Below are 20,107 nucleotides of genomic sequence, written 5' to 3' on the forward strand. Positions count from 1 at the left end.
CTGTAGACTGCTTGTCATTCATTTTCCAATTATTTTTATTTTCCATTCTTGACCAAAATTATTTTGATGCAAGGTACAATTGTAATATTTGTTAATTTTTTTTTAGTTGTTACAACTCTACTGGTCAACCACCTGAAAGTTTATGCTTGCCTTACCAGCATCATTCTAAATTTATGCAGGATATTTTATTTATCAGTAAATAGTGAATTCTCTTGAAAAATGACTTGAAGAAACACTGTTATGAAATTATGTTTTAATTCAAGGCAGAGCAACTACAAAATCTATTCTTTAATCATCAGGTTATAGGTTGTAGTTTAAAGAAGCACATTCTTTGGGGCTTCATCTGCTATTTTTGGCATGCCAGCCACAATACCGGACTCAATACCGCATTCATCTTTGCCTCGCAGAATCTTAAAGTATCCTGTTTGGAGAAATGAAAAATAGAAAAAAGGGCTCATGATCTTTGACTTCTCCTAGATGATAATAATAGCTTAGGCTCTTAGCTGTATGCAGTAAAATATATGGGTTCACCTGTAACTCTTTGATACCTAAGAGTAACTAGTATCTAATTTCTCCTCACAATATCACCCTTGAATCACACCGTGAGGTCACGAGAACAAAGGGGATGATTCCACCAGAAAGGCTTGACACTCCCAGTTCAAATTCCCCACCCAAACAGGCAAGGTAAAAAATTCTCTACCTCAGGGGACAAAAAAGAAGTCAAATGCCTGTGGGGTTGCCTGGGAGGGGGGGAGTTGGGGATGGGAATGTCCAAGTCTTGCATTTATTGACCCATCAAGGCTAACAATCTTTTATACATTCAATTACCTTTGTCTCCCCAGTCTGTATTCCAGGAATTGGCCACAAGCCTAATTGTAGGAAAAAAAATTCTTAAAAGATCTGTTTCCCCTTCAAATTTCATGTGCCAAAGTCACAAGTGGTATTTTATGGTTGAGTTTAACCATTAATTATATTTGGATGACTTGAAGTTGTTCTTACATGGAAGTTAAAAGACACGTAGCTCTTGAGTAGAGCTATAACAATAAGTATGCCAGAATGTAGCTACCAGTAATAAAACAGAGTTGAAGCTGCAGAGGTTTTGATTAGTTTTGTCATAAGCAGCTGCCAATGCTGTGATTAGCAGCTGTGTGCGAAAAAGGGACTGAAGGTGAAATTCAAATGCAAGAGCCTGCTTGCAGGCTAAACAGATGGTGGTAGGAGGTCTTGAAGGTGGCGGTCGACTGGCAGTAACCAGCTTTTAACCCGTAATTCCCACAAGTGATTAACTTGAAATTTCTCCCTATAATATCCATACATTTTCTGTAAACAGGTAATAAGAATATTCAAACTTATCAGGGAGAAGCTGCTATAGCACCAAGTTCTCATAACTAATTTACGAGGAAATGTTAGCAGCTAGAGGGGAGAATTAAGAATCAGATCTTGGGAGTTAAAGGGTTAAAGAAACCTCCTGGAGCTGACAATAAGCAATCCAGAATGAAGTTGACCTAAAACATTAACTTCCACCAAACTTGACTGTTAAGTTACAAAAAATTAAGAGTGATGTCCAATAGCAAACATTGGCCCTGAAGTTGCTCCAGTGTGAATTATTTTGCAGAAAAATGGGAAATATAATAACTACTAACAGATGTTTTAATTTCATTCGCAAATTTGAACCAACATGGAAAATCAGAGGAAGAGACATCCATTTTCTTTGGTTTGCAGTTTAAGGCCATCACAGTCACACTTTAAGTCTATTGTCTTCAGGCAAACCTCTTTTCAACATGGTATTTTAACCTAAAAATCAGTGATATAAAATTACTCTTACCAATAAGGTGTGTCATTCTCTGTACCCCAGCCTAGGATCTTTATAGCATGGCCACCAAGGGGCTGTCCTGTTGTGTGTTGATAAACACCTACAGGATAATTAAATCACACTGGTAATTACTTAAAAGGACACATCAAATACACAAAAACTAATGAGACATTATAAAGTAAAATTGACTTATTTAATATACAGATAATGACAAAGATCATGATTATAGTGATTATGTGATCATGATAATCATAAAATGACATCTCAGAGCTAATTAAATGGATGAACAACAGTTCAAGCTTTATATTATCTTATAGGTGAGTGAAAAAGTTATTGAAAACTGGAGAGAGAGCTAGGTGAAGCTTGACAGAGCCTGATTATTGAGAGCCTCCTAGCAACACTCCCAGATATAATTAGTCAGGACACTGCTCCAGAATGTCTATATGATGTTTTTTTGGCCCTCTTTCCTTTCCCATATCATCAAATACCATTGTGTCTATGGCATCTTGCAGACCAAAATTGAAAGAAGCAGGGAAGACATTAAGTGTCCCAACAAATGTGTCTGCCGGCGAGTGGAGGTTGTATATCTCTCCTCCTGGTACAAGTGGCAACTTTATGGGGCAGGTTTAACGACATGTGACATCAATACCTAAGAAAATGAGTGAAGGAATGCATTGTCTCAACATAGCTGAAAGCACTCACCACTCTTGTAAGAGGGGAAATCAGAATAAACAGTGAAGGCTCCTTCTACAGGGCCATTTGTCATGATTTCCTTTTGAATCTGTTCCATTTCACTGCTCACAGTGTAAGAACTCTCTCCATACCTCTTGTCATCTTCATAACTAACATTATAACCTGTTCAATAAAACATCAAATAATGAAAAAAAGCTCACCAGACAATTTTTTTTTCAAGCTCTTACTCTTTATAATCTATCCCACCCACAATTTAGCCCTTTTTGTCTTTCATAGCTGTTAATTTTTTGTGAATAAGTTTCTCTTTTTTGTGTGTGTGCGTAAATGTAAATGATGTCCCTGTAACTATATGTGCATCATCACATTGTACCTAGTGTAGGTAGAACAATTTAAGTAGCATAAATATTAATTGTATCTTAAGAGTACTGTAAGTAAGTAGTGTAACACAATGTACATAGAGAGTCCAGAGAAAGGAACCTTAATGTAGTGAATCTAAGTATCATGTTGTAAAAAAAAAAAAAAAAAAAAGAAAAAAAAAAGGCAATTACTATAGAATAGAACTAACCCTTTAACTTCCATGAGTGACCATGACAGAATTTCTCCTTACAATACCAATACAATATCAACCAGATAAGTGACGAGAATAAAGAAAAATATCACTTTGGGGATAGTTAGTTGATCCAATACTAAATTCTCTGAACTAACATTATAAGAATTGTATGGTTGACAGTAAGGAGAATTACAAATAATTTGATCTGGGAGTTAAAGGGTTGAAAAATGCGCAAGGAAATGGATCAGTACTCTCTCTTTGTAAAGTTAATATATGTGTGGAAGGAACACCTCTTGTCATTTTTATGTTTTTACACAGGTTTTAGGCAACATTGGTTCCCCAATTTTTTAAGTAGTGATCTTGCCTGGTTCACACTTCTTTTCACATCTAGGTGTAGGAACAATTGTTTTGCTGCAAGGTTGCAGTTTTCCCACAACATGGTGATCACAAGCTTTCACCAAGTATGGCTGACATCCTTTATGGGAGTCATACTGTCCTCCTGTGACTAAACCTCTACTTCTCCAGTACTCCCTGAAAGAAAGAGAAAAAATTTTGTTTTAGGGACAGTCATTATTTAAAGCTTGGGGGGTAGGAGGGTGGAGGATTTAGGAGGCATAATCATATGGTTTTCAGAGGAGATAGAGGTGGGTCAGTTGTCACTAACAGAACATAAAGGGGAACTATAGAAATTGATTGCCAATAATGAAGAATCATTAGCCTTGTGGGAGGGGGAAGGGGGGGAAGAATTAGGTAAATTCTACTGTGACATGACCTAAACCATCCAGCCCTTCCCAGGTAATAAAAAAATGACCATTACAAAATTTTTTTTGTCCACCAGTGTACTTGAATGAACCAATTTATGATAATGCTAATGAAACATCAATAGATTGGAAGCGACCCATCCAATGAAATACCAAAACAGACTTCTACATATTTAAATGAATACGAGATTATCTGCTTTCTTAGAGTAAAATATGTGGGGAAAATTTCTGAAAATTTAAGCTTCAGAATTAATTCTGTGTTATATTACTGAAATCTAAATTTTCAACCTAAAATAGCTGAAATTATAAGCAATGTATGGACGATGGTTTTGAGAATTTAAGTTTAGAACTTGGCACTTACTGATAAAATTAATCAATATCTAATTTAATGTATTTTAATTTATACTATAATTACCAAGCGGCTTCAGGGAATCCTCCATTGCATCTGAAATAAATTAATAACAAATAATAATAATAATAATAAGGACAAATTATGATGAAAATGATAATAATTTGTATAAAGACATGGTTTCTATTCTTTTAACAAAAAGTTAATGTTAATAGGATTCTGAATTATTATAGGGTTACTATGCCTTTACTAAGATCATTTTTCCTTTTTTTTTTCCTTTTCTTTTTCAGGCTTCTTAACTCTTAAAACTCCCATGTGACTTCTCTCTAAAATATCCATCCAGCAAACAGGCAATGAAGTTGTTATCTTAATGTAACACCAAACTCTTAAAACTTATTCACAAGGATATATGTAGCAGCAAGAGGGGCACTATGAACTGTAGTTTTATGAAAATTCCATGAATTTCATGTGAAAAACCCATGAAGATCATTTCATGGCCCATGAATACTGCAAAATGAAATTTCATGGGGTTATTTTTAGCCCTGAATTTTCCATGAATTAGGGGAATTTTTTTCATGACCCATGAATTTCTTCAAAGTCTATTTTTATGACCCATTGATTTGCCATGAAAGTCATCAGAATTAATTTTATGACCCATGAATTTCTTTATATGCCTACTTTCATGACCCATGAATTTCTTCAAAGTCTACTTTCATGACCCATTAGTTTCCCCAGAAAGTCATCAGAATGAATTTCATGCCCATGAATTGCAATCAAACAGCATTTTATGGGCTAACAATTAATTTGTTTTGGGAGAACAAAATTAATGGGCCATGAATATTCCCTGAAATCTGTTGCCCATGAATTTCATTGATGAATTCATAGGCCATTAAAAGTGGTAATAATGAGTTCATCACAGTCACTGATTTATCAACGAGCTGACTTTCATGATCCGTGGAACTAACTTGTTATAAATTTATGCACTGATGGAATTTTGGTGTACAGCGCGAAAACCGTCGAATGAAAATGTCCCTAAACATCTTAAGTGGCCTTTGTTAACGTAAAATGTACAGGAAATCACAAAACAATGACTAAAAACAATGGATCTTCAATTTGCTCTTTTGTTGAGACAAATAGGGCTGGAGGCAATGACCCAGATGTTTGATCCTCACTTTGATTTTTTGGGGCCTTTTTGCCTTCGCCATGCCTGGACGACTTTGTTGAATTTTTTCTGCCTCACTGCTGGCTTTGATTGTTAGCCATGACTCTGGAAACCTGTTCAAGGCCTTCTCTTACATTCTTACGGCTGAGGAATCTTCTAGGGCTTTTCCAGTAAGGCACCTGCAGAGTACAGATGCTTAAGTTGCACAGCAATAGTACGCATTGCAACTACACGAAATGTGGAACAAAACAATGAAAAATCAATCACTTTGTCACCTCAATTTGGAACTTTGAATAGTGTGCAAATGTAACCTGAAAAAAATGCTATTTTTACCTCGTTCATAGAGTCGCCGGTTAACAGAGTCAGGCCATCTTCTCAGTCGGGATGAAACGTTACCTTCATGTATTCATTGAGATCGCCTTCTACAACATCGTTGTTGATTTCGTGATCGCTTTCACAGGAATCACTGTCGATGTCAGCTCTGACTTTCTTGGACTCTGATGTCCTGTCGATTGTTACTTGCTTCGAATTCCAAATACCGAACAGCTTTTTGTGCTGCTTTATTTTGTAAGATTACAGACGCAGCAACGAGACCTCTTCGGAGTCATTTCGTAACGTCGAACACAATAACCTGTGAGGTCACTATGTGACCGCTGACCTATGATGGCTGCGATGACCTAAGGTCACCACGTGAAAGTACACGTGATTTACGAAGAAGTGGCGGTTTTTTTCGTACCTCAAACGGAATGGTTCCATTCCAATTGCATTTCTCGTAGTGTTTGTGTAGCAGTCTCTTTTTTTCCAGATCAACGCAATGGACCGTCTGAAAAGTTTTTTCAAAGAGGTTTCCTCAAGATGAAGTTATCGACATGTATTACAACGTGAAGGGGTAAGTTCAAGCTTGGTCATCTTATTACGCGTAAACATCGGAGCGCGCGCGCTAACTATTGATTTAACTTGAAAATTTTTATTCTGTGATCATCTGGCGAAACATCACAAGAGTTTGTATGGAAATACCTTCGACCGTTCTTAGGAATAAAAAATACAGTCAAATTCTGAATACGAAATACCTCACCTCACTTCCATAGTGCGTCGCTTAGTATCTGACGGCTTCATGTTGAAAAGAACCTGTTTTGGCGAGTTATCCATTTCTAGGTTTACTACGTACATAAGAAAGGCTCTTAGATAACTGATGATGTGCTCCCTTTATTTTGCAAACAGTGAAGAGTGTTGGTCTACAAAACTGATGAAAGGAAATGCACACTTGCTAAAGCAGCCTATCTTGGTCCAAACGATGATGAAGATGCAAATAGTAATGATAACCGAAAGAAGGATGGCACATTCAGCTGGCCAAAACAGAGAGACACTGACATAGTCAGCCATAGATATATCTTCACACATGCAAGAGTGCAGAAAGTTGGTAATTGTTTTGTTGTTAGTTACATTGAGAGTATTGATCACAAGTGTAAAACATGTCAAGAAATTTACATGAATGCTGTTACATAAATAGACATTATAATAACTGTCCATAACATTTTACACATGATATTAGACGAAGGAAATGATATTTGAAGTTTAGACAAAAATACATCAAGCCAGTGAGTATATTTTCAATAATTTCGTCCAAATATTTTTCACATCAAATTTATTATATACCTTCAGAAATATAGGAGCAGAATCTGTCTCCACAAGGAAAATCAGTGATATCAAAATAGAGCTAAAAATCATTAACATCTTAATTTTATGCAGAAAATTTCATACCAACTTTTTTTATTTAAGAAAGTGTAAACTGAATTATCACAATTTTGGAATCCTAAAGTAATATTTATGTACAGCTGGTGTAACAAAATAAACTATCAGAGAATCCAAACTTCTGGTCATGTCTTTCATGTGTGTGTGCTTGTACAACAGGACCAAGAAGTTTCACAGATAGGTTAGTTCTTCAGTGTATAATTTAAGTGATAGTGTATGTATTACAGTTATGGTATACTGCAAGCTATACACTGTAGTACAGTCTTTGGTACAAGAAAAGTGAAGAATTTTTAATTCCAAATTCATAGGGTTTTCAAAGAATTTTCATGGTGCTTGCATATTCCTAACAACCCCATGAAAACTAACTGGCAATTAACTTTCATGTGCCATGAAAAAACCATGTAGAGGCCATGAAAATTCAAGGAAAATTTTCATGGTCAATGAATTTTTAACATATTCACAGGATATTCATGGGTCATGATTTGCTGCAACCCATTAAAAACTAGTGAACTTTGACACCATGAAATTTTGGGCTTGAAATTCATGGGTTTCTCAGTACCTTTGAAAAGGCCATGAAATGCCATTTTCATGGGTATTTCATGGCTTCTAGGTCACTTTACTCAATATTTCATGGGTCGTGAATATGGAAATTTTCACAGGTTTTTCATGGGATTTTTCAGGTCTTTTTCATGGCACTGAGACCATGAAAATGTCATTGATTTAACCATGAATATCCTGTGAAAAATCTGTGAATTTACAATGAATTATTTCACAAGATTTTCATGGGTTTTGAGTTCATAGTGGGGAGAATTCTTAATCAGATCTTTTGAGTTAACAGGCCAAAAATGACCATCAAAACTAAAAAGACAACCTCCATATTAACCCTTTAACTCCCATGAGTGACCAACACAGAATTTTCCTTACAATATCAATACAATATCAACCAGATAAGTGATGAGAATATCGAAAAATCTTGATTTGGGAATAATTAGTTGATCTGATACTAAATTCTCTGAACTAACAATATAAGAATTGTATGGTTGACAGTAAGGAGAATTACAAATTTGATCTGGGGTTTAAAGGATTAGAGGGAAATTCCCACAGCCACCCACCCCATTCCACAAGATGAACAGCAGGAAAGCAAATCTTCAGCAGAAATGTGAGGTGTCAGTTTTCCATTTGACTTAATACAGATTCTGTCTGTCATAGCCTCCACAGCTCCAAATGCCTAGACAAGAAAAAATGAAAAAATGATTTTCTGCAAGATCAGCAACTCTTAAACACTTCAAAGTCAGAGGCAGAGAGCTAGCTGTTGTAAGAATTATTTATCAAAGAAAGTTATAAAAGTAATATTAATCACAGGACTAAATTGGATAAGGTTTTATGAGAAAACCCTTTCTTATTTAGCAAAATGTTATAGTCTCAAACATAACAGTAGAGTTCAAAATGGCAAACTGACCCAGCAACTTCCACAAGCACCTTGGTCCCGGATTTCATTTGTTGATGGACAATCAGACCATTGTTCCCTGGAGTCAAATGTGGATGGTATCTCTTGCTCAATGATTTCATAATCTGTCTTCACTAAGGATGCAAACAACAAATGTCACACGAAAACAAAAGAAAGAAAACGGTCATCATTTATTGCCTAAGTGAGGAGGTCAGAGGATTTTGATTGTGTCACAATCAATTTGACTTGACCCCTCTTAAAAGGCACTTTTGGGGAGTGTTTTATTGCATTAACAAGAAAGTATGGCTCCAATGCAGTGATGTCACATCCTACATAACTGTAACCAATTCAACTAACAGTTACTGCTTTCCAGATCACGAGATTTTCTGTAACCATGACAATGCAAATACCATAGGAATTGTGTATGGCAAAACTTTGATGACAATTTGGATTATCATAGTAGTGATATCAATTTCCTTTTTTTCTTTTGCAGTAAGCTTTACAATATTCTTTTTGGAAATTTTCCCACATCAAAACGCAGAAACTCAAGATTTCAACTCAAGATTTCAACTCAAGATTTCCCCTCAAGATTTCCCCTCGAGATTTCCCCTCAAGATTTCCCCTCGAGATTTCCCCTCGAGATTTTCCCTCGAGATTTTCATTCGAGATTTTCCCTCGAGATTTTCCCTCGAGATTTTCCCTCGAGATTTTCCCTCGAGCACAATTTGCTAGCTTCTTAGGTTACCCACCCTAAAAACTTAGTAGTTCCCATGAAGCAGGGTTGTCTAACTTATACATTTTCTGTAAAAGTCAACATGCACAGCCAACTTTGACTACAGTATACAAAAAGAACGCGATCACCTCAAAATCCTTCTTATCGATTGACGATTACTCCAAAAACCTTGTGAAAGTTATCTTTACCTTAATTGAAAATATGTATTATCCCTTCAGTTTCGTTATATCTCGCCTGGTTTCGTTTCGTTTCGTTTTGTTTCGCATAACAGAATAAGCCGAATTTACAGGTCCTTACGAACGCTCCAGAATGATCTTAACTCTTATGACTGCGTACATGTTGAATAACTAACCTGCCAAGATCCCCAGCTTTAATGGCTTCGGTTTGATCTGATCATCTAGCGGGACGCCGCATAAACGCTTGAAATACTCAGCATCGTAACCAGCGTAATCTGGATCTGCTTTCCAAGTTGCGTACGTGTTGATGTAATCAATCTCTTCTACCTTGAGTGGTTCGTGCAGATATTTCGCCTGACACGAGATGAACAGCGCCACCAGAGTCACAAACAGAGCCGCCATGGGAAGCAGAGATCCCGATTTCGGAGAATTTGAATTCTTTTGAGGCTAACAAAGCGCGAGCTGCTACAACAGAGTCTGCGGAAATGTCCTGAACGTTAAATTTATTAGTCACAAGACCTGAGCGGAAGTCACAAGACTTGAGGAATTTCGGTCACGAGTTTAGGTTCTTGAATTTCACTTTAGAAACCAAATAGGATGAACGCACTCTAAGCAATAATAGCTATAACGTCACTGTTTCATCGCAGCTGTAAGAAAAACAAAAGTTGCTGCATCATCGACATGGGAACAGCCTGGACATGTGAAAATTTGAAATAGATGTACGCGATGTTACTAATTCTATCACAAGCTCTGGAAAAAGAACAAATTTTTGTTACCTGATAGGAATCGAACCCCAGTCATACCGATTCCACCCTAATTAAAGTACTTTATCTCTATACTCGAAAGTGAATGAGCATTGTGTTAGCGCATTGTGTAAAATCGCACGTGGCAAAGGCATCATGTTAGTAAGTAGATTTGGAACGATGGTGTATACTGAGTCTAGTCGTAAGATAAAGGAAATCTTCTTTCCTATTTGTCCTTTTTTTTTTTTCTCACAGGTGCGGGACAAATAAAAATTTCTGCGAATCCCTAACAAGATCTCGTTGTGTTTTGTCTCTATTTTTGCGAATCATAGTTGTCATTTTAAACAGACCTATTTCTTTGTTGTATGTGTTTGTTATTTGTTATCTTCATTTACCCTATTCATTTATTTCTTTATTGGACTGTTTGTCGTTGATTCCTCATCCAAGCTGGTTGTAATGAACATAGGGAGGCTGGAGTGGGCGTTGGCTGGCGACAGCCGGCCGAGGCCAAGACTCGTACCCAGTCGCCATTACGTGTTTTGTGGGGAGAGAAGATTGGATAATGAATTAAGGCGAGCGAAGCGATAGATCAGCCCGATTAACCTCGTTATTTCCCTTAAGGATCAGAAAAACCTGAACTCAGAGGTGAGGCCAGTTGGCCAGAGGCCGATTTTTTTTCTGCGTTTTTAGGGACCGAGAAGAAGTCGAGGTCCATGAAAACGCCAAACGCCACGTTGGCTATCATTCAACCATCTTGACCGAACGAGCTTGGTCAATAAAGGATTTAACATATTGCAAAACGATTTTGCTTTGTCCAGAATGACATGTTTATTTATTTTGAGAGCCGGGAAAGAAAGCCAACTGTATATGTAGCACAAAAACACACAAGAGAAATTTATGTTTTCTTTGTTTTTCCGCTTTTTGCGACTCAATAGTTAATATTGTCAAAAAGTTATTACTGGGATACCTGTGGTAGCCCAGTCATAAAATGCCTTTGTTTTTTTGTCGTCTTTTTTTTTTTTACTGGGATACCTGTGGTAGCCCAGTCATAAAATGCCTTTGTTTTTTTGTCGTCTTTTTTTTTTTTTTTTCCTCCGCCACAAAATGGAAAAATTGCGCAATAGTACCCAGAGGTCATTGGGCCCTCAACACCATGACAACTAACTGTGATCCAATGAGGGTGAAGGTGTTCACATGCTGATCACGTGTTATCTTGATGATGATTGACGTTGTCATGCACGGACAGGTCCGGGTCACATGACGAGCACGAGATTTTTGCTTAGAAAACTCTTTTGTCGGTCGTTTTATATTTCAACGTGTTTGGATTATGATCACCTGAAGCATTATAGCGCAAACGCTCGAAATACTTACAGACGCATACACAAGTCGTATTGTTCGCGGCCAATCCACACTAAAAGATGTTATTGAGCGGTAATTTTGGACCGGATTGAGTCGCGAACTGTGTATCCGTTGTAGTTTCTGGTTATTTCTGCCGTTTTAAGCTTGCTTTACCATCACTGTTATTCACATCATCTACTTTTATTACGTTGGTAAAATCTGTACAGACATCACACAAACCAACTCGCGCACAAAGTAAGAAGACTATATTGAAGGCTTGAAATTATATTACGATCGATTTTCATTAAGAAATGGGCCACGAATTTTCCACAATAGTGCAAATAATCGTGAAGACTGATCGAGGAAAAGCGATTGCGTGACGCTCGGTAAGCTGTGAGATAACATGTTATTATTTACCAGACGTAAAAACTCTTCAGATTCTGTCTGCATTTTGTACCCACTCTGCAGTCTATATTTTGTATCCGATCTGCTGTCTGCATTTTGTACTAATAGGTATCTGTGGCACCAATACAGTTTATTTTTGGTTACATTTATTCGCACAACACACATAATCTACCACAAAATACCTGTGTGTGAGATAATTCGACATTTTCGTTCTTTTCCACGTTAATACTCTTCTTTCCTTTTGTAAGAATGTAGACCACAAGTAATCCACCCACCCTACAAAAAATATTTCAGTATACTAATCCGACACCCGTAGTATCACTACACTTGATTCCAAGGATCCAGTACCATCCAGGTATCCCAGTTACCCTGCTCACAGGGTCTAGTTTTTTTCCTCCGCCACAAAATGGAAAAATTGCGCAATAGTACCCAGAGGTCATTGGGCCCTCAACACCATGACAACTAACTGTGATCCAATGAGGGTGAAGGTGTTCACATGCTGATCACGTGTTATCTTGATGATGATTGACGTTGTCATGCACGGACAGGTCCGGGTCACATGACGAGCACGAGATTTTTGCTTAGAAAACTCTTTTGTCGGTCGTTTTATATTTCAACGTGTTTGGATTATGATCACCTGAAGCATTATAGCGCAAACGCTCGAAATACTTACAGACGCATACACAAGTCGTATTGTTCGCGGCCAATCCACACTAAAAGATGTTATTGAGCGGTAATTTTGGACCGGATTGAGTCGCGAACTGTGTATCCGTTGTAGTTTCTGGTTATTTCTGCCGTTTTAAGCTTGCTTTACCATCACTGTTATTCACATCATCTACTTTTATTACGTTGGTAAAATCTGTACAGACATCACACAAACCAACTCGCGCACAAAGTAAGAAGACTATATTGAAGGCTTGAAATTATATTACGATCGATTTTCATTAAGAAATGGGCCACGAATTTTCCACAATAGTGCAAATAATCGTGAAGACTGATCGAGGAAAAGCGATTGCGTGACGCTCGGTAAGCTGTGAGATAACATGTTATTATTTACCAGACGTAAAAACTCTTCAGATTCTGTCTGCATTTTGTACCCACTCTGCAGTCTATATTTTGTATCCGATCTGCTGTCTGCATTTTGTACTAATAGGTATCTGTGGCACCAATACAGTTTATTTTTGGTTACATTTATTCGCACAACACACATAATCTACCACAAAATACCTGTGTGTGAGATAATTCGACATTTTCGTTCTTTTCCACGTTAATACTCTTCTTTCCTTTTGTAAGAATGTAGACCACAAGTAATCCACCCACCCTACAAAAAATATTTCAGTATACTAATCCGACACCCGTAGTATCACTACACTTGATTCCAAGGATCCAGTACCATCCAGGTATCCCAGTTACTCTGCTCACAGGGTCTAGTTTTTTTCCCTCCGCCACAAAATGGAAAAATTGCGCAATAGTACCCAGAGGTCATTGGGCCCTCAACACCATGACAACTAACTGTGATCCAATGAGGTGTTCACATGCTGATCACGCGTGCTATCTTGATGATGATTGACGTTGTCATGCACGAACAGGGCCGAGTCACATGACGAACACGAGATTTTTGCCCATAAAACTCTTTTGTCAGTCGTTTTGTATTTCAATGTGTTTGGATTACGATAATCTGGAGCATTATGGCGCAAACGCTCAAAATACTTATAGACGCATACACAAGTCGTATTGTTCGCGGCCAATCCACACAAAAAGAGGCAAAGTTTCCGCACAGCCCCATACTTCATTATGCATACAGTCCTTTGTTAGAAGAAAACAATAGCGCAAACAATAGATTACCTATGGGACTATTCGCTTTGTTTTCAAGAAGTTGAATTTTTTTTTTTAAGTCTTTACTCAAACCTTCAAAAAATAACTCTTGCATGCATAGCATGCCTATGTTTTGAGACAGGTATATGCCCTTGGCCAGACTTGAGCTCACTATTTCAGTAAACTAGTCCGACACGCGTAGTATCACTACACTTGATTCCACGGATTCAGTACCATCCAGGTATCCCAGTTACCCTGCTCACAGGGTCTAGTTAACTTTGTTGGTCTGTTTCACGTAATGGTTTTCTTTTGCAGGATCAAAGAAAGCAAGCCCGCCCGTCTTACCCGCACGGGTTGCCAATCGGAGGATTCGTGGCGCTGCCAGCGATATAATGAAACATAATTCCAACCCTGGGCCTGCCATTTATGTATACTGTCTCTAATAACGTTTTTTTTTTTTTTTTTTTTTTTTTTTAACGAAATAATTATTCAAAAGGGCCTCGCTCTCGGATTTTAAAACCTAGATGTCGTAGAGAATCACTATCTCCGCAGTTCACAACATTCCATAACACGTGTCAATGCAATTGGCTGTGCTCAGGAGCCTTTAATATTAAGCAATGGCCTCCTGCTGTGCACACAGCAGGAGTCCATTGCTGTGTATGCATGGAAAAGACATCTTCTGCCAGCGCTGTGTTACCCAGTTCCCCCCTCTTCCTCCATGCAAATCCTAGAAATCTACACAGTAAATATTTTTGGAATCGGAGCAACTACAACGTCTAATCAATATTTTTTAAAAATATTATTTGCCTCCGTTATTCGGAACCAAATGGACCTCACCCTCCCCTCACCGCCAATTATTATTTTGTCTACAATTCTTTGGTCAGCGGAAACATTCAAAATTACCATGCTCTTCTACCTAAACGACACCGAACGTTTTAGTTTTGATGGCACCGAGAGCACATGTGCGCTTCCTTGTACAAGTCTTGGAAAGTTATCTAATACTCATTTCGCTGTTACTTCACGAAAGTTTTGGCAATGAAAAGTTCGATTAGCTACTACGAAAGTAGATGATGGAACGTTTCTGCTCGCTTTGTCAGGTGAATGGTTTGAAACGACGGCTTATTCTGTTTCAATTGAACTTGAAGGAGGCGATTTTGCTATGTGAAGACAAGGATGTAAGTGCATTTCTTTGTGATATTTTGGCTGTCCTATCTCGAGTGAATTTCCTCGCTTAGGTACTTTCTGACTTATTTGAAAGCTAAGGCGTGATAGTATGACTCTTTTACAGTGCGTTTACCCACTTGGGGTTGCAAAGAATGCCAACTTGATTGTAAGTCGGAAAGCAACCGAGGTGACTTCGTTCTCAAACTTGAAGAGAAAACGTAAGAAGAGGCCAAAACAAAGTGAATCAGAGGTAAGATGCAGCATTTTTCATTTTCTTAAGTTTGAAGAAGAGGTATTTAGTGGTGGTGTCTTTAGCAAGATACCAACTTCATCTTACAAGTAACAGCTGTGTTAAATAACGTTTGGAATTATTAGCTTAGGCATCAACGCGGTTCGCTGAAACTTGCTGCTGACAGTGCGCGTGTTCTGTATGACTCTGCTTTGCTTAACACTAAAGTTCTTACTCTTGTTTGGTGCACTTCTTGTTTTGTAGATGTAAGTTTAAATCTCGCATCATCCACGATTTTCAAAGATATCCATTACAACATGAACCATATGTTATTCTTGATTCTTTATTCAAAAATTCATTGTATTTACCTGTGGAGAGTGCAGATAATTGGCTCTCTTGCAAAATAATTGTGACAGTGCATTGCTGTGGGAAAAAGGCTATTATTTAAGTTTGTATTCTTTCATGTAGCTGTCCAATTAAAAAAAAAAAACAGAGAAGGAAAATGATTTTGAGATTTCAGTGACATCCCTTTCTCTAGAACACTGTAAGAGATTTGGTTGAATATTTGTTCTTTACAAACCCAATCATGACAGTTGCAACCTTTACTATCTCTATTTTTGTGACAACAACAGCAATACTCTCATTTTTCAGGAACCAGAAAATATTTCTCCAGGATCCAAGGCTGCAGAAAAGATCTTGCAATGGAGGAATGTTGATAGCCTTTGTTGGCTAAATTCTCTATTATCTCTACTTGTAAATAATGTCACTGTGACAACATCTCTGAGAAATCTTATGCAAAAATCAGACTCACTGGTAAGGACATTGACAGAGTCATTCAACCAGGCTCAAGAATTATCATCAACAAGCAAAGAACAAGCTGAAGTGATCTTAAAAGAAATCAGAGGGATGATTTGGACACATTTGCAGCCGAAGATGAAGTGTCAACTTGGAGTTAATGATAGTCCTGTTGCAGCTCTACCATTGCTGTTACAGGAAAATGATTTGGTGTCTGAGAGGTTTCTTCAAGTTTATCACTGGGAATTTAGGTGTTCTGCCTGTGGGTATCAACAAATTGACAAGTAAGATATACGCAACTGTCTAGGTTTTAATTGTACATTGTCGTGTAATTACAAGTTTTAACCAAAACTAAGTTTGAATAGTAAACTGTTTCTCTGAGAACCACAACAGTAAATAAATTGCTCTAGGAATTTTAGAATCTTGGTTTATTTTAAACATATGTTAATGACAAGAAAGTATGTGTAGCTGAGTTAATTGCCTCTTTTTCATGTTCTATTAGCACATGTTGAATCAAGTACATGATATTTCATCTCTTAGCTTTTACTAAATATATTTTCCATTGGGCAATGAAATACCCAAATCTCTCAGTTCTCATCATGGATCTCTCTAATTTTAAATATTTTTATTTCATTGTAGAAGGAAGAAGCATTTAGTCACTTTTCCAAACCTAGCAAAGGACTTCAGCTTGCTAAATCTGGGGTTTACAAGGCAATGTTACAGATGTAATGCTCTTGATCAGGAGAGCAAACTTGTGTATGAAAGGTATTGTGTATTTTATGTCTCTTTAGTGTGGGACTTCTAAGTCAATTGTGTTTGTCACTAAACTGCTTTATTTGCATTCTTGTAATGGGATAATTGTCATCTAAGACCGAGTCAAAAGTAGGGAAGAATTGAATAAGATTTCCCATGTGCTGCAGTTTGTGATTGGCTTATGAAACACAACCAATCAGATGCATAAACTATAACCAACTGCCACTCAGTCTTTCATGGAATTACCTTAGCCCTTAACTTTCCAACATTAATATGCATATTCTTTGCACTGTCCTCCATCCTTACCTTGTGATCTTTTCCTGTATTTTTGTGACTAAAATGTGTGTTTCAGGGTTGATACAACTGTAAGGACTCCATGTGATCTCAATTGAGTGGGAACTTTTCAATGGCTTTATACATCTCTTTTTCTTTCCCAGAATGCCTGATTGCATTTTTCTTCACTTCGAGCAAGGATTGAAAGGAGGGACATATGAAGATCTTGATTTTGATGGGGAATGTGGTCGCTATAGTTTCTCACAGTTTATTCAGTATAAAAGGAATCCAGATCACTTTGTTTGCTGGACAAAGGACCATGAAGGTACAAGGCATTTTAGTTCCAACTCCATAAGGTGTTCGTTTTACCGTATTTCTTCACCTATAAGCTGACCTCGGCTATAAGCAGAGACCCTAAAAGTTAGAGATCTTCTGACAGACTTGTTTTGTCCAAAAGAAAAAGCAACACCATCTGCTAGAAGCCAAGAGCAAAATTCTCGATTGTAACCGGCCATTTGAGTGGGCGAACCTCAGAAAAAAATTGGGAAATGGCTCAATGAACACAAAAGCTAATGAATGAGAATAAACACAAAAGATAAAAAAGCAAATCAGTGAAGATGCTAATACTACTATGCAACTTTAGAAACACAACAATACTCTCAGTTACAGTAACCTGACAAACATTTCAATTGAGTATCTCTTTCATCACAGTTGTTTTTCTCATCATGCCAAAAGCAGGCCGCTCTTCTTATACTATGGCTTCAAGATAAAAGTTATCACAGAAGCTGAAGCTGTAGAAAACAGCTTGGAAAGTGTTCGAGATTATGGACTTAGCGAGTCCATGGTGCGTTGCTGGAGAAGAGACCAGGCAACTATTCTTTCTGCAAAATGTGCAAAAATGGGCTGTTTCACTCCCAACTGTCCTGAACTAGACGAACAAGCAATGGAGTGGTTTTCACTGTAGAGAGACCAAATATTTCATTTGTAATGTGAAATGAGAAGGGTTTTTGACGAGTTGAGTGAGATCGTCTTTCAATGCGAGGGAAGCAATGAATCTGATTGGTGGTCAGAAATACGTTGTTGTCATGACAATTTTAAGCATGTCACATAAAGAGCGCTACAGTCACAGAATTTATGGTCATTTCGCATTAACATTAAATTTGTACTTGTTTTGAAATCCCAAACCCTCGGCTATAAGCCAAACCCCATTTCTTGTGAAAAAATCTCCCAAACTTTTGTGTCAAATACTGAAAAAATCGCTTGGCTTATAGGTGAAGAAATGCGGTATGTACTGTAATATAATCCACTTTTCAAAGGAAATATTGAACCGTGAATGAACAGTGATACCCTTTGCAAGTTCTATACAGCGTGATTGTGCTGGCTGTCATTAGATTCTGCTCTTCCCTTTTGAGTTTTGTTTTTGTTTAAATTCTTGCAGGGAAAAGATGGATGGAATTAGATGATCTAAAATCACCAATCTGCAGCTGGAGTTCTTCACCACCAAATGTTCCTCTGTCAGAAGTGCATATTGCAGTTTGGGAAAAAGTGTCAGTTGTTATCAATCCACTGATTCCTCCTCCTAAATTTAAGGAGATCAGCAGAACAGAAGTCAAAACTAACCATAGTGCACGACCTACCCAGGACACAAGATTTGGAAAGATATCCTCAATGCCATTGTTAAGTATTGATTGCAGTGCAACCTTCGCTCCATCTCAGGATATCAACAAATCACTTTGTTCATCACCCCTTAGTTCCCCTGCATTATCACCATCAAGGAGCAGAACAGTGTTAAATTTGTCACTCAAAACCAAAAGTGAGCAATTTGAACCTTACATACCCAGGAAAAAGAGACTTGTTACCCAGAGCTCTCCTAACTCTCCTATATGTATTAGTAATCCAAAGTTGAATTCCAATGGGATTGTGCCACAACCATTTTTGACATGGCAAGAAGTCAAGGAACAAAACAAGAAGTTAAGTTTTGATGAATTGCAGAGTGACAGTGGATACTCAAGTCCAGCATCTGTAAGTTCATGTGGTAGCCTTGTGATTTGTCAGTCAAACATGAATGTATCAGTTGATGAACACCAGGAAGGACCTCTTGAAAATGGCAATGAAAAGCAAAATGTTGCTGGGCAGAACAATTATCCAAATGGCACAAATCTTGTTTCCAAGAGCCCTGATTCATCTTCACATAGAAGGAGCAGTGATTTAGTATGCGAGGTAAATCCTCTTGACTTGGCAAATAAACTTGAACATCTGTTACCAGACTGTTTACTTGAGAATCCCAGGGATTCAGAAAAAAATCCCAGGGAATTAGCTGAGTGTAGGGCAATAGATAGTAAGGAAACAAAGTTGGAGAACATTGCACAACTTTCTGCTCAACAAGATCAGTTTATTCTTGACTTGCTGCTTACATAAGATGATCCTTAGCAACTTTTTTGGTATAATTGTAACATTATTTTGTAATAAAGAAACTGCTTCATATCACCATGGATAAGTGTGCAGCAGTGTTTATTTTTTTGTGGTATTGTATAGGAGATCAGTGAACTGGTACTCAAACTCTTTTTTTTTTTTCTTTTAACTCAAATTACCCGTAGAAAAAGAATCAGCTTTGAAGTGTGACATAGTGACATAGCAATGAATGTCACCCCTTTAAATCTCCTTACTGTTCACCCTACAATTCTAATGTTGGTTCAGAGAATTTGTTATTGGATCAGGTAATAATCCCCTCATTTAAATCTTTCTTTATTTTCACTACTAGTTTGCTTGACATTGCACTGATATTGTAGGGAGAAGTTCTGTCTTGGTCACATATAAGAGTTGACCCTTTACACCCCAGCATAAGTGTGAATATTCTCCACACTGTCATTCGTACATCTTCTTTGGTGTTGATAGCTAGTATTAGTTTAACATTCAAGAGCCTGTTTAAATGATGATCATTTCCTTCATTCTCATGAACTTTACGTGTGATTCAGGAATGATATTGTTAGTCACTCCTTGGGGTTAAAGTCTAAACATTTCCCTTCCAATGTTTCTCTTCTCATGTTTTACTGGACTGACCTTTTCACTGAAAGGAGTTATCTAGTGTTTTTGGAGGACCAAATCCAAACTAACCACAAAAACCAATCAGATATAAAGAAAATAGTGCAAGGCGTA

General features: G+C 37.5%; 2 protein-coding genes across 2 annotated transcripts; one reads left to right on the forward strand and one right to left on the reverse strand.

The window, feature by feature from the left end:
* Nucleotides 1–236: 236 nt before the first annotated feature.
* Nucleotides 237–9,954, reverse strand: LOC131776739 (cathepsin B). Its single transcript, XM_059092966.2, has 9 exons — nt 9,613–9,954; nt 8,540–8,661; nt 8,193–8,308; nt 4,233–4,262; nt 3,421–3,587; nt 2,516–2,668; nt 1,826–1,913; nt 829–869; nt 237–421 (listed from the first exon to the last, which is right to left on the reverse strand). Exons 1-9 carry the CDS (start codon nt 9,836–9,838, stop codon nt 315–317), a joined length of 1,050 nt encoding a protein of 349 aa, XP_058948949.2. The 5' UTR covers nt 9,839–9,954; the 3' UTR covers nt 237–314.
* Nucleotides 9,955–14,671: 4,717 nt separating this feature from the next.
* LOC131776726 (SUMO-specific isopeptidase USPL1) lies at nt 14,672–19,529 on the forward strand. The gene is made up of 6 exons (XM_059092951.2): nt 14,672–14,912; nt 15,026–15,151; nt 15,782–16,209; nt 16,565–16,690; nt 17,116–17,276; nt 18,390–19,529. Exons 1-6 carry the CDS (start codon nt 14,805–14,807, stop codon nt 19,367–19,369), a joined length of 1,929 nt encoding a protein of 642 aa, XP_058948934.2. The 5' UTR covers nt 14,672–14,804; the 3' UTR covers nt 19,370–19,529.
* The last annotated feature ends 578 nt before the right edge of the window (nt 19,530–20,107 follow it).

Source organism: Pocillopora verrucosa, chromosome 5, assembly GCF_036669915.1.
Source record: "Pocillopora verrucosa isolate sample1 chromosome 5, ASM3666991v2, whole genome shotgun sequence".
In the NCBI taxonomy this organism is placed as follows: domain Eukaryota; kingdom Metazoa; phylum Cnidaria; class Anthozoa; order Scleractinia; family Pocilloporidae; genus Pocillopora; species Pocillopora verrucosa.